General features: G+C 37.0%; 3 protein-coding genes across 4 annotated transcripts; 1 reads left to right on the forward strand and 2 right to left on the reverse strand.

Moving 5' to 3' along the window:
* Positions 1-138: 138 nt before the first annotated feature.
* On the reverse strand, positions 139-1,841 carry LOC141905988 (transmembrane protein 26-like). Its single transcript, XM_074795123.1, has 3 exons — positions 1,545-1,841; positions 1,185-1,320; positions 139-547 (listed from the first exon to the last, which is right to left on the reverse strand). Exons 1-3 carry the CDS (start codon positions 1,754-1,756, stop codon positions 146-148), a joined length of 750 nt encoding a protein of 249 aa, XP_074651224.1. The 5' UTR covers positions 1,757-1,841; the 3' UTR covers positions 139-145.
* Positions 1,842-1,960: 119 nt separating this feature from the next.
* Positions 1,961-8,270, reverse strand: LOC141905369 (integrin beta-PS-like). 2 transcript variants are annotated; one of them, XM_074794213.1, is made up of 7 exons: positions 8,241-8,270; positions 6,679-8,079; positions 6,540-6,586; positions 6,205-6,297; positions 5,437-5,569; positions 4,521-4,631; positions 1,961-3,006 (listed from the first exon to the last, which is right to left on the reverse strand). In XM_074794213.1, exons 2-7 carry the CDS (start codon positions 6,740-6,742, stop codon positions 2,984-2,986), a joined length of 471 nt encoding a protein of 156 aa, XP_074650314.1. In that variant the 5' UTR covers positions 6,743-8,079; positions 8,241-8,270; the 3' UTR covers positions 1,961-2,983. The 2 variants fall into 2 exon arrangements, with proteins under 2 accessions (XP_074650314.1, XP_074650312.1); XM_074794211.1 differs by lacking the exons at positions 1,961-3,006; positions 4,521-4,631; positions 5,437-5,569; ... (1 more) ...; positions 6,540-6,586; positions 8,241-8,270 and adding an exon at positions 8,169-8,230 and having other exon boundaries at positions 7,219-8,079.
* A 3,627-nt stretch (positions 8,271-11,897) lies between these two features.
* Positions 11,898-18,993, forward strand: LOC141905368 (torsin-1A-like). Its single transcript, XM_074794210.1, has 6 exons — positions 11,898-12,156; positions 14,138-14,211; positions 14,696-14,887; positions 16,377-16,552; positions 17,129-17,253; positions 17,836-18,993. The coding sequence occupies exons 1-6, from the start codon at positions 11,937-11,939 to the stop codon at positions 18,090-18,092; spliced, it is 1,044 nt and encodes a 347-aa protein (XP_074650311.1). The 5' UTR covers positions 11,898-11,936; the 3' UTR covers positions 18,093-18,993.
* The last annotated feature ends 5,168 nt before the right edge of the window (positions 18,994-24,161 follow it).

Raw genomic sequence — 24,161 nt, forward strand, 5'->3', positions numbered from 1 at the left:
ACGGCGGTTTGAAACGTAAGGCGTTGTTGCGAACGTCGTTGCTCGCAAAAATACGTGACGAATTTATACAACTGGAAGAATAAAATCAGCCCGTTTTTCAACATGAAAAATAGGATCGAGTTGTCCACTTCGTTGAACGCGTAGATCACGTAGTTTCGAACGCCGAAGAACGGCCGTCGATGAACACACACGACGCGATGATACTCCATCGTTCGTCTGCCAGAATCGGGTATTTCTTTGCATTTCTGTTCTTGTTCGCCGTCAAAACGAGCGTGAACAACATTAAACTCCACGTCCAGACGCCCAATAGAGTATAGGTCAGGTGGTATCGATGTTTCCTCGCGTCGAGCTCCATGAGCGTTTCGTAGAACTCGACGATATCGGCGCCGCTTCCCAGATACACGAGCAGCAGGTCGGAAAGCTGACGATGCGACAGAGATTTGTTCGGCAATACCAAACGCGCGATCGTCAGAATGATCAGCATGAATTGTTCGATCGTGATGATCCATTTTTCGGTCGTGAACTCGAACGGCAATTCTAAATCGAGCTGTAATAAATTAAACAGAAAAGATGCATCATTTCGTAGCGCGTTCAGATATTTTTAGGTAGATTCAATTTCGATCGAAATTCAAGTCATTTCTTGTCGATTAAAGCCACGAAAACAGGAAGTGTTTGGTCCAAATTTGGCCTGCACCACATAAAGCCGGGATAGTCCATCCACACGGGTGCCAATAGGATCACGCCTGAACCTGAGCCAAATTTGGTCAGTGGTCAAAATTTTTGAAACTGGTTCCGGTAAATGACTCACTTTGCTTTGTTCAAACATTGTATTGAGTGGTGTAATTTGGCACTGGCTAAATTTGACTCGGGCCTGATCTGGGTCGATTTTACCGGGGCCAAATTGTTTCTATGTGATTGCGGCTGAAGAATAGGAGCATCGCCGCTGGCTAGGGTTTGATCATCCAACGCCAACCCTGGTAAGCGAGGGTGGAACTGAGAAACTTAGATTCCGCATCATCGATAATCCAAGTTGCACATTTCTGTTTGGTCCGAATTGGTTTTTTAAATCCAATTTACTAAATGTCAGTTGTGATTTAGATGAGTGGTCGATGGAACGACGGTGACTTGGACTGGAACAAGTCAACAGTCAAACAACTCGGAACATTTCCAAACTATAGGCCTACCTTATCACTGACTTCACGGATTGCCGTTTGGATATTCTTGTTTTCTTTTTTCGCCGAACTGTGATCGTAATGTATTTGCAGAATCCAGATGCAAGTGACATTTGGTATGAGAAAGAACAGAAAGCAATAGCAGAACCTAGAAAAGAAACAAACATTATCGATATAAATGCTGATAATGGTATAGTCAAACGTGCTAAGGTCTTTATCTGATAAATCATCACTTAAGTCATAAATCATCTCGTAAGTCATCTCTATTTTCGAGTCCTTTCAATTTGCCAAGTGTAAGTTCATTAGTTATAGTGATTGAAGCTAGTTTGGCTATAAGTATACATCAGTATCATACAAACGTTTTTTTTTTACCATTTACTCTCTACTCCTTTGTATTTGACGACGCGTATAACGCCTTCGATCGCTAACGGTAGAAGTAATAGCGTAAAAAGCCAGCCGGACTGGTAAATATCCGTCACCCTCCATATACTAACTAACGCGGCCGACGCAAGAACAGCCCTGACCGTCACTGCTCGAATTATATTCGCGAAATCGGTAGAACAGTTCTTTCTTCTTTCCACCATTATCCTCCTCGCTTTCTGTTCTGCTGATATATATGAATTTGTTTCTAAAATGTTACTTCTCTAAAATGTTACTACTGTATAAGCCCCGTCCTGAGACTAACTTATGTTGTATTCTGCTAAGACTAGAATAGTAGCGGCAGCCACGCATGGGTAGCTTTATTTACTCGACCGGTCAACTATAGAGTTGCAATATTCATATCTATCTTTATTGTCTCTTTTATGGTTTTACAACATTTAGCGAGATTTACACAAAACATTACTCAATTCGTTTCACCTGTATGATTTGCAGTGCTCTCTGGATCACAAACTTCCACATTGAACTTTTCACCAATAACTGTTTCGCCGCCCTGGCTTTGTCTTAAGCTGGTCAATAAATGGAATAGAATCTTTTGACTTTAAACGTGATGGCCTTCTTTTACTAATTAACTAACAGGTAGATGAACCCTAGTGTAGGTACAGGGTGTCATAATACATTCAATGTAGGCTATGAATGCACGAGTCATTTAATACAGTGGAACCTCCAATGCAGCAGAAAACCCTAACGATGCTTTATGACATGCCAAGGAAACACAGTTAAGTAAGGTGCGTCATATACCTTCAGTAAATTCAATGTCATACTATTGATGTTTTCACATACAATATTCATTTCATGAAGAATGACATTTTACAAAAAAAAGTGATATGCGTCTTACGACACGCCATACAGACATTATAGCAAAACGCAAAATACATGTTATACAAATAAACAAGGATTAACAAAGAGGTAGATAGCAGTCATTGAACAGGGAATGAATGCTGTATGAATAGATACATACATGGCTTGCCTTACAGCGTATCATAATTCGATATGAATTTGAAGGTTATTGATGATATCTGAATATTCTTATCAAAAGTGTGATCTTAATGGCCAGATTCGAAGGAAGTCACATTTTGCAGAGATACTGCTGAGAAACTTCAATTCGAGGTCTTCCAATCATTACCAAATGGGTTTTTTTCGTGTCTACGTTCAGGTATCCGGTATTGAATAGAAGAATGCTTTGTTAATATTCTGACATTGCAGAAATTACAAGTAATGATATTGATAATAATAAAAATGATGATAATCCAGAGTGGAAACGTGGTTTCCTGCGACTGAGAGCAACAGAAAAACTCAATCAACGTCCTTTCATAAAAGAGTTGACTTTTGACGAGTAGACGAATTTTTTGCCGAAGCATAGTGTCCGTATCTTATCCAGATGGCCGTGGGCAATCTAAAAAAATCCAAAACATCCAAAGCTTAAAATAGCATTTCAAATACCTTCTACACTTGTTCCTAATCACAAAAGCGAGTATTATTTAATACAGCAATCAGTATTTTGTATTCATTGTTTTCTATACTGTATATCTTCATCATAGATAGAAAATCCCACACTGATATGGTGAAAGATGATGCCGAAAAAATTCACTATGGCTAACGATATATTGATTCGACGTTTCGACTATAATCTAATAGTCATCGTCGGGAATGAAGATGACTATCTTGAAGATGACCAAGATGAAGATGACTATCTTGATGATGATGATCTTGAAGATGAAACGTCGAATCAATAAATCCTTAGCTATAGTGAAGCTTTTCGAACGGGATTCTCTATTTATCGTCACAACATGGAATAATGTATCTTCAATGGGTTATATCTTCATAAACTAGATTGTATTGTGATTTCACTACAACATAACCTTAATTTCCCTTCCATTTTCTTTCATGAAAACAAAATTTCAAAAAAACTGTATGAATGTGGAATGTGAAGACTTGTAATTTTGACTTATCAATCTTTTAACTTATCAATCAGCCTTATCTGGTGGACTTATTCATTGACATCACCAGGTGGTGAACTGGGATGTGAATAATCCCGTTCTAGAATCCCGTTCTAGAAAACACTTATCGGCAAATGTTTTTAACTTTCCTTGGTGAGGGTCTGAAACTCCCTCTATGAATATGCCACCACTACGGAGGCGTCATGGCGGCAAACTGTTAGAAAAAGATTTTCGAGGTATTCTCGACCTGATTTTACTTGAAATACACTTCGAATACAACTTTTAATCGAGAAAAATAGTAGTTCGATTAGACTAAGTTATGGATAGAGTCGAATTACTTCCGCGAACACGTATGGGCCCAAATGCTGTTGGCTGTCGTAATTGATGAAATTGGCGATTTAGAGTCAATGATTTGACCAATGATATCGCGCAGATGTTTACGACTCTTGGCCCAAATTTGAGTTTCGTACCTATAGTTGACTAGTGGTCGGAACTAATAACCGAATGCGCTTAATTTCCGAACTATTTCCGGACTATAGTTCCGACTAACTGACATTCGGTTTCACTTAGTTCGACTATAGTCGACTAACTCGCTAACCGAAGTTAGCCTTGGCTGAATTGTGACTGACGCACAAGTAGGTTTCCGAATTATCATTTAGTCCCCAATTATGCGAGGCTGGACTGTACCATATAATACAAATTATTATTTCCCGTATGTACGTTTGGGGAAAATATTGTTCTGTCTTGGATCATGTTAACAAGTGTCTGTGCTGTTTGATGTTTTCAATTCCAATTTATCATAAGAAAGCATGGTTTAAAGATATTTACAAACAAAACAAAAATACGATTGAGAAGGCCTAAGAAATATATATGAGCTTGCGTATGAACACTGAAATATGAACTCGCAAACCGAGCTCATAAACATCGTTGTTAAAGGTTTACTAGGGTAGATTTAAATAGTAAGACTTACGAAGGCGCCGCTCCACAAGAACATCTTTGACGCTCCTTGTCGTGTACGCGAAACGATACACGCAATTATTGTCATCCCTGTATTGGCATAATCTGTGAGAGCGATCGTTTTCTGGAGTGAAATGATAATTAAACATAATATGATATGCCAATATGCACCTTTGAGTCGCCAAATGATATTTCTAACCTTGCATGTTGAACATGTGGAAGTTGTTACAAAACATTTCTATGCAAACGCGATTTCGTGAATCAGATTCGCAATGTATGATGGCGTAGCCATCTCTGTTCAACAAAAATCTTTAGTAGCAATCCACACGAGGATTTTTACGGAAGAGCATTGCGGCCACATGACAATTTTTTTGTAAACTCGAGATTTCGACTTTTAATCTCGAAACTTTACACGCATTCGACGAATATTCGGTCACTTAGAATGACGTTATCGTGCTTGCTAAGGCAGTATCGTATTTCGGCATTATTTAAACTTAGCTTGAAGAGAGAAAGATAAAACTGATCTCGTGCCATAGCGTGAATATAACAACATACTGTGCGCACATGTGTTAAAAAGTAAAAAGTCGAAATTTCAAGATTAAAAGTTGAGATTTCGAGTTTCAAAGTCAAAATTCCGAGTTTCAAAGTCGAAATTTCGACCTGAAAAAAAATGTTCATGTGACCGTAGATTTAAGTAGGGCACTAAGCGTTCTCATGTTTAAATATTTCGAGGATACGCCGCTTATTCAATTGAGTACCGAAACACCAGGCCGAGTAAGCGCGGGAAGCGTATTCCCCCTGACGGTATATGTAGGCTACGGCTTGATTTAAAACATCATGTCCCATCGGTGAGGAGATGAACTGTCTGAATTTATTGAAATTATGAAGATCACTCCTATGACTGAGAACAGAGGTCCAATTAGCGCTACCTGGTAAGTTGTCGACTGGAAGCATTCTTAAATGGCGGCAATTAGAACGACAATCTTCTGCGTTGTATCTCGCTGATCCCCAAATCATACATTCTACGCAATTTCTGAGACGTGCACACTGACCCGGACATGTCTTGAAATAAAGGAATCAAAAGGGTACATATTTTATGTATATTCATTTAACTGATATACATCGCAATTTAATAGACTATTTCAATAACCCCTGGATTGTGAAACCATGTTAAACTACTTTCGATCTTTCTGCTTAAAGTCTTTTCGATCGTCCAATCTTTCAATCACAATGTAGTGAGGGTTTTCGTTGAAGCAAATCCTCTAAACATGTCTGACTGACCACCGTCTGGGTCATTTGACTAAAGGTTTTTCACTAAAAGATAACTTAAAGGGACAATAATCAGCTTTTGAGGGGCCACCAGACTACGTGGCCATACCTAGCATCTATAAAAGGTATAGAACAAATCGATTCAATTTGCACAGAGCATATTCCCCCTTAGTCAATGGACGTCACCCAATTCGGACCATTCCAACTTCTTGGCTAATGACGACACAATTATTGTCTGGCTCAAATAAACTAATACAAAGTTATTGCTTTTCCGCGTACGTAGACGACACCAAAAGGTACCTTGGAAAATTGGAACGACGAGAGAGTTTTTACTGATAGTACTCCTGAAGTTTCGTTGATAACTAATTTCTATAAGTTATCAATCTAAAACATTTTTACAAACCTCCTTTTTCAGTTAATGTACATACCGGACAGTCTTCGCAAGTAGATCCCATGTAATAGCTGTTACGATGACACAAACATTTTCCACATATGCAGTTACCTTTGCCATTGCAAAGCATCTGTAATTGAACAATTATGAATGAAGATTTACATGATGATGAATGAAATTTTTTTTCATTTGACACTTGAAATCAAAATGCCATTTTGGTCGATCGATGCTCTATGTGTTATAAATATTATGATATCCGCTTGTTCAACCGATGCTGAATTTGTTTCAGATTTCACTATGGGCTTTACTGTGGAATCGCCATAAGTATTCTTTCTTATATGCTGTATTCGTTTTTAGAGAAGTGACAAGTACCCCGTTTGTTGAAAGGCAGTTTTCGACCGATGCGTGGCATTCGTCGCCTACAAAAACAAATTCTGAAAATCGTCCCTCGTTGAAAACAAAAACATTTATGCAGGAAAATGCTGACAACGATTGATAACGAATCACCTACCTAGAACGGAACGCCCAAAATAGCAGAAAACGGAAAAGAATATGAGTTTCTGTGACAATGCCATCTTCACATTTATTAAACAGACAAGCGATTCAGTGATCGCTTTGCTAACTGTTTGCGGAAATTAGTTGACCTCAATTACTACGTTGTTTTGGCTACTCATGATCAGGATAAGTGATTGATTGTGTCCCGTAATGCTTATAATGACAGTGTTGTTATCTTTAATTTGCATGAATATCCTAATTTTTAGGTTGTGGATATAAACGGTGGTGGTTTGGGATGTGATATTATTACTTGTTTTGATCATGGAAGCGTTTCTGATTACTTTGCGTGTATAATGCGAACAACCGCAGTCAATATTCATTGAAAAGTCCATCGGGCAGTCTAGAGAAATTATCTTCAAAAAATGCCAGTGCAATCGGCGGTCATTTGAATGGATAATAGACTTAAGATTACCATTATTAGAATGCAATACAATATATTCTTTTCATTGATGGAGGAGGTGCCTTTTTAAAGAAATGACTATACAGAAATAAAAGCTGCTGGTCCAACTAACACTTTATTTTTGCTATCATACTACAAATTAGAAATCAAAGCATTAACGATCTCAATACAAATCATAGTCGCTGGTAATGGAAACACAAACAACATCAAGAATAGATGTATAAATCTGTTGTGCATAAACCGAATCACCAATTCTGCCTATATAGGTCCAACGCTATCGCCTTTCTCGCCTTTCTTCTTCGGATAGCAAGCCTTTCTTGATTTGCCATTGGTACTATTGCCATACGGCAAGCACTGAACGTCCATTCCCAGACGCTTACAACAGTCGGAATCGCTTGAACAATTAATGTTAACGCAGTCTAGTCGACAACGCTTCCGTCCCAACAATCCCTTGCACACCGCGGAATTGCCACTGCGGTCGCTACAACAGTCCGAATTGTCACTGCATTTCGAAAAAATACGTTTGCAATCCGGTCGACGTCGACAGGTGCCGCTTTTTCCATCCCCGATGACGCAAATTGTTGCCTTACCGTCGTTAGGACAACATTCCGAATCTGTGGTACACGGTTTATCAATCGCGCTGCACTCCTTTGCCTTTGACAGCTTACACACGGCGCCACTGCCTCTTACCTTGCATGTAGCTACCATTCCAGGGCGATCGTCTGCTGCGCAACACTGATCATTAGATTCACACGATTCGTATCTAACGCGGCATTTTGACGGCAGACAGAATTTGCTTGCATCCTTCGAATTCATGAACGGTTTTCGGCACGTCACTCCATCTCCACAACACTTGTCACCCAAAGAACAAACGCTTCTATATTCTTTGCATCCCTGCGCGCTGATGTGCGCTACTACGAAGAGCAATAAACAGCTTCTCACCAACGCAGTCATTTTCTGAAATAAGAAGGACGAACAATGTTAGTAACTTTGTCGAATCGAGAAATAATGTTCAACTTTGAGAGGAATAGTTCAACTTAACGAACATGAATTGAATATTCGAAAGATCCATTACTGATTCTATGTCCATATTCAGTAATTTCCATGATATCACATACCATATGTTTCTCAAGCCGATGTCACCCAGGGAATGTCGTGAATGCAACGGGTTTATATATATATATATACATCGTAAACAAAGGAGCATTCATGCTTATCAGCATTTCGCGTAAAGCCGTAATATGCTTTAAACGATTGTGTAGTTGCAGTGAACGAGGACAATCTTTCTTTTGACTAGAATATCAGTAATAGGGGTAATGGGCTTTCAAGCCAAAGGTCGAACGGTCGAGCTCATTAAAAAACAAAACATTAAAAGTAATTTAAAACTATAATATATTTTCATAACCGTGTGTATTTTATATTATAACTAAATATTTATTCTAAGATATCAATAATTTAAATTTAAAAAGCATATTGTATTAAATCAATTGGTCGCTCCACTTCGCTACCGCTCCGCTCCGCGACCAATTGATTTATTTACAATACACAAATTCATATAATCAAATATATTTTAATAATGATAATTATTCTATTATTCAACTGAAATACACACGGTTATGAAAATATATTATAGTTTTAAATTACTTTTAATGTTTTGTTTTTTAATGAGCTCGACCATTCAACCTTTAACCTGAAAGCCCATTACCCCTATTACTCTTAAAATAATCATGTACATGAATAACATTTAAATTGACAGATTATTCAATATAAAAGTATATATTTACAACATTATTTCAATATTCATATTTGTGTGAGTTAGATTTTAAACATTAAAAGTGTTAGTAAAGTGTGATTGAAATAATACATGATATAAATCATTGAACTTCTAAAATCAATATAGTAAAAAAATATGTATAATAAATGGAACCAGAACAACCACAAATTATCAATATTACCAATAAGGGTAAAAAAAATATTTTAAAGCGTAAGGTTTCAGCGAACTCTAACTCTTTTTGAATTTTTACCTATTTTAATAAAAATTTGATATATAAATGTGCACAAGATTAATTAAAGTTCCCGCGAAAGACATGAGTAATAAATATATAAATTCAATATTATATTATTTAACTGTTAACAATAATTTAGCAGATATTTCAGGAGTAAATATAAATAGGTATTATAAATCTGAAAATAATGAATTAATTGAAACATCAGATATATTTTGCGATAATATAATGCTATATAAAATCATGTTAGAAAAAGAAATTATAAAAGAAAATAGAACAACTTTTCTAAACGTTAATCAGAGAAAGATAACACATTATGAAATTATAGAATGTTTTAATCAAGGAGATATTATATTGGATAACTTAGCTATAAAAGTTACACGTTTTTTAACAATTCATGATGATAATTCAAAATCATATATATTAAGTAGAATTAATCAAGAATTAAAATTAACAGATTATATTGCTGTATTTAAAATTTCATTATGCAATCAAAATTTAAATGAATTAATACAGAAAATGGATAATATTGAAAAATTATTAAATGAAAAAAATTACAATATATTAGATGTAGATGTGACACAAGATTTTAAAGGATCATTTAATTCAGATGAAATAAAATCAATGTTCGAAAATAGAAAATATAAAGTTCTAAAAGAATTCTCCAATGGTTGTGTTTCAGCATTACATAAGGATGATGAAATAAAGATCTATAATAAAACAGCATGTCAATTCAAATCTCCTGGTGTAAATATAAATTTCGGTTCAAATTTAATGAGTTACATAAATTGCTATCAAGAGAGGAGAATCATTTGAAAAATCAATTGAAACAGGATTAATTAGAATTGAAATAACAAGTATTTCATATTACTCATGTCTTTCGCGGGAACTTTAATTAATCTTGTGCACATTTATATATCAAATTTTTATTAAAATAGGTTAAAATTCAAAAAGAGTTAGAGTTCGCTGAAACCTTACGCTTTAAAATATTTTTTTACCCTTATTGGTAATATTGATAATTTGTGGTTGTTCTGGTTCCATTTATTATACATATTTTTCTACTAAATTGATTTTAGAAGTTCAATGATTTATATCATGTATTATTTCAATCACACTTTACTAACACTTTTAATGTTTAAAATCTAACTCACACAAATATGAATATTGAAATAATGTTGTAAATATATACTTTTATATTGAATAATCTGTCAATTTAAATGTTATTCATGTACATGATTATTTTAAGAGTAATAGGGGTAATGGGCTTTCAGGTTAAAGGTTGAATGGTCGAGCTCATTAAAAAACAAAACATTAAAAGTAATTTAAAACTATAATATATTTTCATAACCGTGTGTATTTCAGTTGAATAATAGAATAATTATTATTATTAAAATATATTTGATTATATGAATTTGTGTATTGTAAATAAATCAATTGGTCGCGGAGCGGAGCGGTAGCGAAGTGGAGCGACCAATTGATTTAATACAATATGCTTTTTAAATTTAAATTATTGATATCTTAGAATAAATATTTAGTTATAATATAAAATACACACGGTTATGAAAATATATTATAGTTTTAAATTACTTTTAACGTTTTGTTTTTTAATGAGCTCGACCGTTCGACCTTTGGCTTGAAAGCCCATTACCCCTATTACTAATATCAACGTCCAACGCTCCACCAGCTCTGCAATAGCCGTTACATGTTGTACTGGAACACGAAAAGCAGCCATCCACACGCCAAATACTTTTTGCCCGAAATCCAATATCTGTTGATGAATGTTTGTACTCTAGATAACACTGGACTTGAAATTTTTCATGGGAAAAAAATATTGGGAACCAAAATTCAAGAACATTCGTTTGGATTAAAGACATCAAAATCAAATCCAAACTGGATACCAATTAATGCCACAAGAAAATAGGTTCACTGTTTTCGATAATATCATTTTAACATAAATCGTAATGTCTGGAATGACTAAATCTATGAATCTACTTCGATATATACTAAACATAATTATAATGATCATCGTATATATTCTCGGAGAAAATTTTTGGTTACCATTCGTCATTTGAGTGCGTTGCGCTCTATTGGCATACCTCTATTGCCATTTTCAAATCAGATACACGTCGGGAAACGGCAATGGAAATTGAAAAAAATGTGTGTTATCTATCCGAAATCAAGCCTATATTCGCCGAACTGACCAAGACGTCTGAATGTCTGAGCCCTCCGACTTCGTAACAACCGGTTCAGAGTTACCCTGGTCGAATAAATAGAGTCAATTTTCAGTTTAGTTTTTGTTCACCATTCAATCAAATCACATGATTGATCAATTCAAACAAAAAGGCAAAAAGAGAATCAACAAGAAACAATAAAAAGATTTAAACAAAGCAACAAAAAGACAAAACATATATTCACTTTATTTACAGTTGTCAACACACATCAAGTTATTATAAAATGCCGATCTAGCCTCCCCAAATCTATTACTTCTCATTTACAGCAAGTTTTCCAACGATGCGCTAGTGCGAGAACAAGATATATCATTATTATCATTGTTGGTATGCATGTTGTTATACAACAATATCATTGCTTTTTCCAACATTTTTTACAGGCCATGTGGTGCGGTACGGAGACTGATTTTTGCGATGTTTTATCAACCGCCGATTTCTAGACACTGTGGCGCGGCGGCGGCAACTAACTAACGAAGTCCGCTGTGCAGTCCGCATCAGCAGAGACTGTGCAGTCAACCCCAAGGTCGTTGAACCAGTTTAGATCGGTTTGGTTTCGTTTGAAGCGATTTAACGCGCAGCAATGAAGAATACTCGTTCAACTGGTTATTTGTTGATGATATTCTTGATAATCTTTGCATCAAACGTTGAACGAAATGCTGTTGAAGGGATTGGTCCATTGGCACCAGCTGTAGCAGTGGGTACTGCAGCTATCACGTCGTTTTTGTTGACAAGTTACGATTCGATCAAATGTCAATTCGTCGAATGTTGTACGAATTCGTGGATCGATGCAAATATAACTGGTGAGTTTCATGGATAAACTATTTAAATGAATGCAGTGGATATTTTACTGCACATCATCGCTGATTGGCTGATTTACACCGCATGCGCACAGAGGTGCGCGACTTAGAAAATTCAAGGAAAGTGTGGAGAAGAGTTAGAGAAAATAGAGCGGATAGAGCGAGACTCGAACCCGGGCCAGTAAATTACTAGTGCAGCGTCTTCCCACTAGACCACTGAGCTCGCTGAGAAGCAACCGAAGGTTTTAACCATCTATACTAGTACCTCACCTTTACCCTAATCCTATCCCTAGGGGTAAAACGGACCCTAACCCTAATCCTAACCCTCTGGGTCGTTTAGACCCTAAACCCATAGGAACCCTAACCCTAAACCCAATAAAATGATTTTATTGTTGCTTTTATTGATTAATGCTATAATTTATAGTATTGATGGTATGGTAAAATAGCGGAAGTGTACACTTTGCGGTATACGTTTAATTATCCACTTGGTGAAATGAACGCAGTGGATATTTTACCGTATACGGCAGAGTCTTTACTTCTGCTATTTTACCGTACATCGTCGCTGATTAGCTGATTTATGCCGCGTATCCGCACTGAGGTGCGCGACTTAGAAAATTCAAGGAAAGTATCATACCACTAGAACAACGAGCTCGCTAAAAACCAATCGAATGTTTTAATTAGATATTGCACCTAACCTTACCCTAATCCTATCCCACGGGTAAAACGGCTGCCCGTGCAACGGTGGATTGTCTCTGCCTTAATTAGGTGAGTAATTGATGGTCAAGAGCCCCCAAATCTCTATATGTGATCCTAACACTTGCCTGTGCCAGAAGGCTTTGAACGAATTGAGAGTTCGGGCGAAAACTTGCAAGTCACCCCTATAGCTCAAGTGGTAGAGCAATCGCCCGGCAAGCGAGAGATGGTTCGAGTCCCGGTCTCAGTGGTTGACAGATTTCGCTCATCCGCTAGTACTTCACTAATTCTTTAATCACACACATGATTATAATTAGTTACAAGCTCTACCGCTGCCCGTGCAATGGTGGGGTGTCTCTGCCTTATTTAGGTGTGTAATTAATGGTCAAGAGCCCCCAAACTTCTATCTGTGATCCTAACCCTCTGGGTCCTTTTGACCCTTAACCCATCGGAGCCCTAACCCTAAACCCAATATAATGATTTTATTGTTACTTATTAGTTAATACTATAGTACATAGTAATGATGTACAGTAAAATAGCCCTAGCGGAAGTAAACACTTTATCGTATATGGTTGAATATCCACTTCGTAAAATGAAACAAAATTTCAGATTTGCTATTTATGATATCATCTACCGTGGCGAGTCTCGATGCCATCAGGTTTAGATCCTTGCTGTTGAGGATGTACCTGCACCTGCCAGTTGGCAATCCAATGAGATGCGCAAGTTCTACTTTCTGCATCACGATCGTCTTTCCCAGTTACAACTGTCTGACATTGTGACTGACAGAGACTATAATATAATTGCACACTATCGCCGATGTTCACATCTCAGTCCACCTAAGGCTGACCTCCGCCTTGCTTAAGGTTCTCAGTGAAATCAAATACACGTCTTTGAAAAACTAGGCAAATTATCATTCTATGGTTGCATTAGTGTATAGGTATTTCAACAATGATTGGGCCTATAAGACTTAGTTGATCATTGTCAGTTTATTCTTGAGGCAGAGAAAGAAATTATTAGAGTTAGATTGTGTCAATATTATGGATCCTAAAAGTTTTTCTATTGGCAAATGATTTAACATGTTTACCGGTAGTTTGCCAGGCAGAATTTGTAAAGCTACACTGAATATGCTTCATTTTCATCAAACCAAACCTCAAATCTTGCTGTATACATAAACAACTTGAATTGTACAAAAATGAGAATTAAATGATTAGCTCCAGTACAAACTACATGGAAATGCAGAAACATAACCACTAGGCCTGCATCGTTAATTAATATGGGCTTTTTGTTTCAGGGTTGTCTCGTTCATTGAACACAAGACTACACGGGCAACACCTGGTCATAGGAGCAACTCTTAAGGCAGTTAAGGTAAAATGATTTCATAGAAGTAGATATTTTGACAATGCGGCTATTTTGCCAATGGCTCATTTTGATTTGTTACTGGCGTACATGCACCCTTCAGAGAAATTACTGTACTTCACTAAAACAGGCTTCAAACCCACCACCTACTGTCTCAAAAAGAACTCACGAATGTCAACTATCATTATATTAGGCCTCATTCAACCAATAGGCCTGTAGCCCTTAAGTAAATCCTTTTGTTTGAGTCCCGGTCTTGGTGGTGGACTGTTCCCCGATGCCACAAACATCGATACCTTGCGACAACTGGGAGTTAGCCTTCTTTACTGCTGTCTGTGCACTAGTGGGTGAAATGAAGAAATTCCATGAAATGCCAGTTGTTCATTGGTTATTTATCCAATGGTTAAACTGAAATCAATTTTCGAGCAACTCAGCTCTGGACACTGTGGCTTTACAACTAACTGACATTGAAATTTCTACTGCGTGTTTATTTCAGGCGCATGTTAACAATCCTGACCCGAAGAAAGCTTTGACGCTCTCGTTTCACGGGTGGACGGGAGGCGGTAAGAACTACGTCAGTCGAATGATTGCTGACCATCTGTACGTGAAAGGAATGCAAAGCAGATACGTGCACCTGTTCATTTCAACGTTACACTTTCCTCACAAAAGTGAACTAGAAACGTATAAAGTAAGTATGTCAGTTGATGCCCCCCATAATATGAAGGCAGTGTCATAGAGGGCTCATGTACCAGTGAAATGTGTGAGCGCAAATTAGATACAAGCACAGATTTTAAGACTGGTATTAACTTTAACCCGGGCTAACTAACTCCAGTTCCCGGTTAATTCCAGTCTATAAAATCAGGCCCTGGGTTCTGGACTAAAAATGCATGTTTATGAATTATGTTTCCATTGCAAAAGGTCCAACAAGAATTTTTTATTTTCTATCTGACTTATATTCTGAGGGGCCCTGCAACAAAATTCAGGGGTTTGGATCCCTTGGACACCGTTCCTTTTTCAAATGAGCAATTTTCAGTTTTTATTTGCCCACTTGGGACTTTAGTCCCAGCAGGCTATTGCGTTCACTTTTCGTCCGTCAGTCTGTCTGTCCATCCGTAGACGGAATCCTGTTATTTTGGGGAGTTTTGAAGATGCTTCAAGGTAATGTCTTGATATTTGGTTTATGCATGAATCTACCCTAGACACATCTTCAGCCCAAAAACTGGCCCTGTCAGAATCAAGATGGCCGACTGGCAGCCATTGGTGTTCGCCAAAATCAGCACTTTTTACACGTTTTTGAACTTATGAGGGAAATTTTGAAGACGCCTTGTTTAATTACCTTGATCTTTTGTATATATTTGATCATCTTGGTGTCATCAGTACTCATTCGTAGGTGGGAAAAAGTTTTTCGACATTTTATTGATACCTAAGCATATTTTGTTACAACAATGAATTAGAAAGTTGTAGCTTATAACGTGTTCTATGATTTTGGTGAGTTTCAAGTTCATTGGTTTTTGTATATGGCCACCAGGAGGCGTTTAATAATACAATATCTTAGTATTTCTATATTATATTTGTACCAACACATATTTTGTTACCACAATCAATTGCCAAATTGTAGCTCATGACATCATCTATGATTGTGGTGAGTTTTAATGAAATTAGCTATTCTATATGGTCACCAGGGGGCGTTGAATAGTAGAATAACCTAGTATTTCCTTATTATATTGGTACCTAGGCATATTTTGTTACCATGATCATTTTGTAAAGTTGTAGTTCATGACATGTTCTATGATTGTGGTGAGTTGCAAGGTTATTGGGTTTTGAATATGGTCACCAGGGGGGGGGGTTGAATAGAAGAATAACTTAGTATTTCCATATTAAATTGGTTACGAGGCATATTTTGTTATCACAATCAATTACAAAATCATAGCTGCTGACATGTTCTATGATTGTGGTGAGTTTCAAGGTCATTGGTTTTTGTATATGGTCACCAGGGGGCGTTGAATATTGAAATTGTTAGATTGTTGAGTATTTGAAACCACTTCCCAAGTGGGCATGGTGTCCCTGGACCCCTAGTATAAGTTAAAATATGCCAAAACTTTTCCATGCTGACTAAAAAGACTACAAGTACTAAACAAAGAATGAATATTGATAAACTGCTGTGTCGATTTATTTAGGATCAGTTGCGGGGATGGATAAAAGGGAATGTGTCGATTTGTCCACAGCAGTTGTTTATTTTTGACGAAGTCGATAAAATGCACGAATCGCTGATAGACACGATCTCGTCGTATCTCGATTATCACAAAGAAATCAACGGCGTGAACTATAGAAAATCGATATTTCTTTTTCTGAGGTAATGTTAAAAAGTGTATCTCGAAAATCATGAAATCTTAGCTAGGCAAAACCTTCTAAAACCTTACTCTATTAAGGTCCGATGCATGTGATGCGGGAAAACATGGAAACAGGAGATAGAAACATATTTCTCTGAGTGTTTTGCTGCGTCGTCTACAAGAAACGAGAGACATGGTTTGGGAAAACAATGTTTCCAGGATAAAAAATGTTTGGCTCCATGTTTCTGTGTTTCCCTGCCTTTGGAATTGGGCAAAATTGATGGCCCCAGTTTATGATATCTTATATTTATTAGTCTAACAGAACGCAGAGATTAATCAAATAATCTTATTGAAACTGTTATGATTTGATTACTGTTTCTCTGATGATAAGATTTGGATGATTCTCAAAAACTTCTTGATTGAAAAATCTTTATCAAGTGTGGGATTATTCATTAGCTTCTACACCGAGTATAGTGAGAATACTGTTCTCAGTGTAGAAGCTAATGAATGATCCATATCGGTCTATCTGTCACGCTTGAGCTTAATTTGACCGTAACAATTTCTTAAAGTCTAATCTGCCTTCGTATTCTAATTCGTAGCAACACAGCTGGAAATGATATTTCGAATGCAGCCTTCAGTCACTGGCAGGATGGGGGCAAAAGAGAGGATATTTCATTCAAAAAAATGGAAGAGATAATTACTCTTAATTCATATAATGAAAAAGGTCAGTACTTAGTGCGACATTCTTGATAGACGTACATGTGGCGTGTTAGCTCATAGAAAATGAGATCCCATGATTAACCCTTTCAGTGCGTCTACACAGCGATGCGGTGTATAAATCGGTGATGGATTTTGCTTGTACAAGCAGCTTGTACACTGCACTGCAGTGTATTGATGTAATTAGTTATTAGTCTTACCCCTATTGAAAGATGGCAGCACCTGTCAAACATAGTGACATATTAGTAACTAACAATACACTGCGTAGCGGTGTAGACGCACTTGAGTGGTATTCCCATTATTTAACACACTAGGTTGGAATTTTTCAAAATTATCAAATTATCTCCAGCACTATAGGGTTTTAATTAGTTAGCACTGAAAGGGTTAAGCTAAGAATAAGCTAAAAAAGATTATTGAGTTTACCCAGTAAGTAGTGATGCAGAACGTTGTGGCATTGTCAGGTGTCTACTGGGATAAACAGTTGGAAAATATGTTTTTGACAGCCCAGAGTTGATATCTTACTTAGAAAACAGATGCTGAATCAGGTGTTTATATTGCTGCTTGAATTTTGATTCAATGCGTTTTACAGGCGGTTTGTGGCATAGTTCGTTGATTTCGAAAAATCTGATCAACGCGTTCATTCCGTTCTTGCCGCTGGAGCGTATTCACGTGAAAATGTGCATCAAAGACGATTTATTATCGAAAGGGCACCGCCATCCGTCCGAAGAACTGATCAGTTCAATCGCCGACGAGATGCATTATTTCCCGAAAGAAGTGAAATTATACTCGACATCCGGCTGCAAACGGGTGACTGAAAAAGTGGATTACGTAATGGAAGAAGTGTGAGCGGATAGCAGACGTATTTTTCTAAATAACAATCTTTATCATGTGTGAAAAAATTATCTTATTGCGATATTTGATGTATGGTAATAACCATAATTGTGGCTCCGAAATTTAGATATTTTCGTATGTGGAATTTTATGTGCACAGTAACTATAAACAAGTTCCTTTACTGCTTGTTTCGGTTAGATTCTCAATGTTTTTCATTGCTCTTTCGATGCTCTTTGGGATCAATCTACTTCCTATGGTATCAATATTTAGGTCATGAATTTAGTTATCAAAAGTAACCGTAGTATGAATCACTGGTATACAATGAATGTATAGTTCTGTAAAAATGTGTTCTTTAGTCTCAGAATTACGTTCAGGCATAGTGGGAACTCCCCTCTCTGCTGTGCTAGAAAATGAATGCATTTTTCAATGTACTACCATATGACCTTGTATGCGTATGTACTAATTGAATGAAGTTAGTATATGGAAGATGTCGACTACTGCACTGTAACTTGTGTTTTTATTGGTAATTCGATAAGACGTATTCAATCCATTAAGAAACCAACCAGGGGCCAGTTGCATAGTCATGGCTTATATTCAAGACCAGTCTAAGACCAACTTCGTTTTATAGCCAATCTAACACGTTGAGGCCAGTCTCAAGTTTAAAGACCACTTTTGGACCAGAGTCACGACTGCAACTGGGCTTCGGGGCCTTTAGCCTTACTGGTAATGCTTAATTATTTGAGGAATATTCTCCTTGTGCCAAATTGTTCCTTTTATGATTTTAGTTGAAGATAATAGTAAGATCAATGTGAATTTAAACACAATGTGGACCTAATACTGGGTAGACTGGGAAGTCAATGATTTAATGATATTTTCTGTTATCTGCTGCTGGAAATAAATCGAAAACAAAGTTAAGTTATTGAATCGATGAATTTTTTAGTTTTATTCTCGGGATGTTTTCCCAGATTTTCATGTCGAATTGCCTGTACAGGTAAGCATCAAGGCGTTTGGACGATCCAGTCTTAGTACAGTAAACCTCACCCAACTTGGACCAACTAGGACTGGCAAATTTTGTCCGAGGTAAGCCAATAACCGAGTTAAGACTATGAAAATATGTTAGCAAGTCACAAAAATTATTTCATTTTTCTCAGAGATAATCAAATGTCTACGATAGCCATGTCCGAGTAAACCAAGGTTTGCTGTAGTTTAGCAGTGATTATGAATAATCATGGCTACGTAGATTAACAACCGAAATCTTAACCTATCTCCAGATCTTCAATTTACGAAGCAATGTTGAACTCGACAGACCATGCCGCTTTATTTGAGATAAATGGGACTAGAGACGCAATCACTACAGAACGTATGGAACATATTGCTGTAAAGGGATCACTACATGTGTAGTTTGGGCTTGCTGTTTGTAGACTGGATATTTGTAGTTTTCTCTTGAAAATAATGATTTTTTTAGATTTAGATTTAAATTTATTGCTCCAGAAAATTGTACATTTTTTGCGAGCACAGGATACATACAAAATAAACAGTTTGCAGTTATACAATAACAGTTGCTAGTCATACAATAACTAGTTATATTTACAATTGAAAAGTTATTTTGAAAAGTTCGTGTATACCAGGAACAGCGATGAGGTGAGGCTAGATAAGGCTATGTGCCTTTTTTATAAAAACTGCAAGATTCCTTAGGACGTTTGGGTTTTCTGACGTAAAAAGGTTCATTAATTTTCTTATATTAGGAAACGTTACTATTTGTTGCGGTATGTACCGACTTCTTAAACTTTCGAAAAAAGTACACTCCATTATAAAATGGTATTCGTCGCCGATTTGCCCTAGGTTACATTTGGTACAAAGTCGTTCATTTCGGGGGATATTTTCATATCTTCTTGTTTCAATCGGTAGATTATGATTAGAGCAACGAAACCGTATTACATTTGTCCTGAGGTCAAATGGTAGTGCTAATGAACATACTTCCCGCCCCCAATTCGGCTTAATAATTCTATAGGTATCTAGTTTTGTTGAAGCTGCGATAGTCTGGTGCCATTTCTGTTTGAATTGATCTTGTAAACATAATTTAACAGTTTCTGATAAATACCGGATATTCGGGAAAGATTGTTCGTACCAAATGTAACCTAGACCACAGTTTTCTAAGATAGACTGAATACAAGTGATCCATTTACTGGTCTTACCATTTACATGATTTTTTATTAGGATACGATACATTTTACTAGAATGAGAGTTGCTCTCTGTGATCAGATGTCCCCAAAACTTAACCATTCTGACTTTTATTTGTATTTCAAAAGGAAAACGACCTAATTCTCCATAAACCATAGCATTTGGAGTTGCACGTTTCAATTTCAATAAGTATTTGCAGAACATTAGGTGTATTTTCTCGATTGCATCTAAGTTCGAGAAACCCCATATTTCACTACCAAAGGTAAGGATCGATCCCACCATTGCATCAAAAATTTTAAATGCAATGTCTATAGTTAGGGAGTATTGCTGTACTTTTTTAAGAACAAAAAATAGTGTTTTTTTTGCTTGGTCACAGATATCTTTTTTGCATTTAGCGAAATTTCCAGTATAATTAAAGTGTACTCCCAAATATCTAAAGTCAGATACTGTATCCAAGGCTACCCCCTGATATAGAAAATGGGCTGTCTGTTAGATCGTCTTTTTTCGAAAACTATGGCTTTGGTTTTTTCGACATTGATTACTAACTGCCATGTTTGGCAGTAATCCACAACATGGTCAAGTATATTATGCAGTTTGGAAGCATTGTCAGATAATAATAAAGTATCGTCGGCATATAAAAGTATTAATATGTTAAACCAGAAATCATCCAGCTGGAAATCTAATCCTTGACACCCTTTCTCGTATAAGAAAGACTCGAGGTCATTGACAAATATGGAGAAAAGCACTGGTGACAGATTTTCCCCTTGACGTAACCCAATTTGACTATCTATGCTTTCTGATAATCGATCGTTTACCTTGACCTTAGATTTAATATGTTGATACATGTTATGAATCACTCGGAGGATATTTCCTGTAATTCCCGTTAAAATTAATTTATGCCACAGTGCTTTTCTCCATATTGTATCGAATGCTTTTTGGTAATCAATAAATATACAGTAAAGCTTCCGCTTATTACTAGTCAGAATATCTATAAGGGAATGCAATGTGAAAATATGGTCCATGATACTACGATTTTTTCGAAATCCAGCTTGATTTTCATTCAGTAATTGGTTATCCATCAAAAACTCCTCTAAACGTTTATTAATCAGGCTCGTAAACAATTTGCTCATACAGCTTAATAGAGTAATTCCTCTGTAGTTATCCGGATTGGAAGGGTCTCCCTTATTCTTAAAGATTGGAGTGATAATACCTACAGCCCACTCTTCCGGAATGCAGCCAGTTTTCAAAATATTGTTAAACAACAAAACGAGGGTAGGCATGATTTCATTTTCTGCAGTTTTGAGGAATTCGTTTAAAATTTCGTCGTTTCCAGGGGCTTTATTATTTTTGAGGCATTTTATACATTTAGATATTTCTCCCTCAGTGATTAGCCTATTAAGTGCATCATCATTGTGGTCATGAAGGAAGTCATTCACATTGAAAAAATTACGATTATCATTTTCTGCACTACGGTTTTGGTTAATGACGGAAAAGTGGTCAAATAAATCATCTAGCGACGCTTTACATTCATTTGGTTTTTCCTTTCGGAAATATTTCCAAAAAGCTTTTGGATCGTCTTTTGCTAACTTTCCTATTTGGTCATTGTGCAATTTAACTTTCTTTTGTTTTGATATCTTTATCGATGTTTTATACCTCTTATACGCCGAATTCAGATTAGTTCTATTTTGGACGGATCGATATCTTTTATAATTTCTTTTCGCTTTCCTATAAATTCTACGGTCTCGTTTCACTTTATAGTCATGTAACAAAGTTTTTGGTTTGTCAAAGTTAACCCGGCTTCGGCCCATTGTGGCCCCTGCCGCCTTATTTAAAATGTCGCATATACGCTTATTCGCACAGGCGCTGTCTATTATATCATTTTGAAGTTCGATATTTATTTTATTCAATTCGGTTTGGTTGATTGCCTCTCTAAAAACATCGCTTCGACCACTGTTCCATTTAATTTTACCTGTTATGTTAGGCATGTTTTGTACATTTGTATATGGACTTCTCGTGTGTGAAATAGAGAAGGAACACGTAACAGCACAGTGTACGTCTGAAATCATTTGGTCATAGTCGTTTACATTGAAGTTCACGCATTTTGACAACAAATAGGGAGACATAATAAAGTAATCAATAACATGGTTATTTTCCCCTTTGATGCACGTGTACTCACCGATTCCTTTATCCCTACCTAATCTGCCATTTGCAATGAACATGTTGTGATTTTTACAAAAGTCTAACAAACGATAACCCCAATTATTGATAGAGGAGTCTTTGTTTTTCCTATTGAGTAGACCTTGTATTTTTAGTGCATCAAGGTTATGACGATCTTCCACAAAAACTTCGTCTAGGCCTAGGAATTCCATGAGTATTTCGTCATGGGGTAAATAGTCTAATAACTGCTTTGTGTAGGCATTGAAATCGCCACATAGACAAAAATAAGCATCGGTAGAACTCATTCGGTTTATAACGTCAGTGTCGAGTTCATCGAATAAGTTAATATTTCCATATCTACTAGTTTCTGGGGGAATATATACTCCTCCAATTAACAAATGTTTTTTCCACCCTAGGAATCTCTTATCAATTTCAATCCATTGAATGATATTGGTTGATTTATGAATAGTTTTAATATATCTGTTTAGACTTTGCTTAAAAGCAACCAGGATTCCCCCAGATTTCCTTATAGCTAGATTTGATCTGTTATTCATGACTACTTCGTAACCGACACTTTTAAAATACTCTTTTACCCACAATTCATCGGAATCATCAAGTTTGGTTTCAGAAAAAACTAAAATATCAGCTGACTTGCATAAACTATCAAACTCTAGAGTATATGATCTAGATTTCAAACCACAAATATTCAGACACAGGATACTAATTTCTCCTGGCTCGGCGCAATCCTATTCTGGAGCTGTTGCTAGCGGTTGGGATAGATGTAATCCACTGTCCATATCCAAGACGAACCTGGCGTCTCGGAGCGCTTCGTTTACTGATGATTGTTCAGGTTCAGACGCTACTCTGGCTCTTTTTTCCGGAGGTCTAACGGTATCCCGTTTACGATTTCCAGCAGGCACGGTTTTACGGGTGCGCGATTTCGTAGAGTTGGTCAGTGTGGCGTATTCCTAGCGGCTGGTTGTTTCGTTCGCACCAGATGTTGCATCATTATTAACAGCAACTTGAAGTGGCAGGGTAGGTGAAGCTCGAAACGTAAAACCAGAAAAAGTACTTTCATCACGGGAAGGGGTTACAACGGGCTCTGTCGCTGGGGTTCGGTTTTTTTCATCATTACTTTCATCGCGGGCAGGGGTTACATCGGGCTCTGTCGCTGGGGTTCGGTTTCTTTGAGCCGGCGCGTTGCGGTTTATCGGTTGCCTATGTGGCACGGAGCGACTTATCAATCGCCCATTACTCGCTATTTTAAGTTCTTTCTTGGCTTCTGGTATAAAATCTAGAACTCTTCGGAAGTTTATGTCATTGAGACGTTCCGCATGTGATTGGCTTGATCTCAACCAGACATCAGTGAACTTAGGATTTTTTCTAAGATTATGTTTCTTTCGCAAGACATCGATTTTAATGGCTTTTGTTTTCAACGCGACCTTTACAAGCGGATTTCTCTGACCATTTCTAATCGGCAATTGCTTGTGAGCTGTGATTGCTTGTTTATGGCCAAGATAGTCAAACATTTCTTCGCATGTTTTTTGGAGATCAGATTGGAATTCTTTCTTCAAGTCGCTCACGATAATGCAGAGTTCTGCACAGTCTAGTGGGTCGGGGCAGTTTGCAGTGAGGCCTGAGTTCACTTGGCACTGCAGCTCTATGCAGAGGCTTTCTAATTTTTTTATATCTGCCCTTGCGGCTTTAAGGCTTGTGGTGAGGCTGTTTACTTTCCCTGATGTGAAG

Source organism: Tubulanus polymorphus, chromosome 5 (genome assembly GCF_964204645.1).
Source record: "Tubulanus polymorphus chromosome 5, tnTubPoly1.2, whole genome shotgun sequence".
Taxonomy (NCBI): domain Eukaryota; kingdom Metazoa; phylum Nemertea; class Palaeonemertea; order Tubulaniformes; family Tubulanidae; genus Tubulanus; species Tubulanus polymorphus.

What these genes read in the sequence shown, in the direction of transcription:
- LOC141905369 (XM_074794211.1), bottom strand. Translation starts at nt 8,228, where the DNA reads ATGGAAATTACTGAATATGGACATAGAATCAGTAATGGATCTTTCGAA. An exon ending in CTTTCGAATATTCAATTCAT is followed by an intron (nt 8,080 to 8,168) that starts GTTCGTTAAGTT and finishes TTCTTATTTCAG; the next exon opens with AAAATGACTGCGTTGGTGAG.
- LOC141905988 (XM_074795123.1), bottom strand. Translation starts at nt 1,756, where the DNA reads ATGGTGGAAAGAAGAAAGAACTGTTCTACCGATTTCGCGAATATAATT. An exon ending in AAAGGAGTAGAGAGTAAATG is followed by an intron (nt 1,321 to 1,544) that starts GTAAAAAAAAAA and finishes TTTCTTTTCTAG; the next exon opens with GTTCTGCTATTGCTTTCTGT. An exon ending in TCCGTGAAGTCAGTGATAAG is followed by an intron (nt 548 to 1,184) that starts GTAGGCCTATAG and finishes AATTTATTACAG; the next exon opens with CTCGATTTAGAATTGCCGTT.
- LOC141905368 (XM_074794210.1), top strand. Translation starts at nt 11,937, where the DNA reads ATGAAGAATACTCGTTCAACTGGTTATTTGTTGATGATATTCTTGATA. An exon ending in CAACTCTTAAGGCAGTTAAG is followed by an intron (nt 14,212 to 14,695) that starts GTAAAATGATTT and finishes TGTTTATTTCAG; the next exon opens with GCGCATGTTAACAATCCTGA. An exon ending in TCGATATTTCTTTTTCTGAG is followed by an intron (nt 16,553 to 17,128) that starts GTAATGTTAAAA and finishes TCTAATTCGTAG; the next exon opens with CAACACAGCTGGAAATGATA.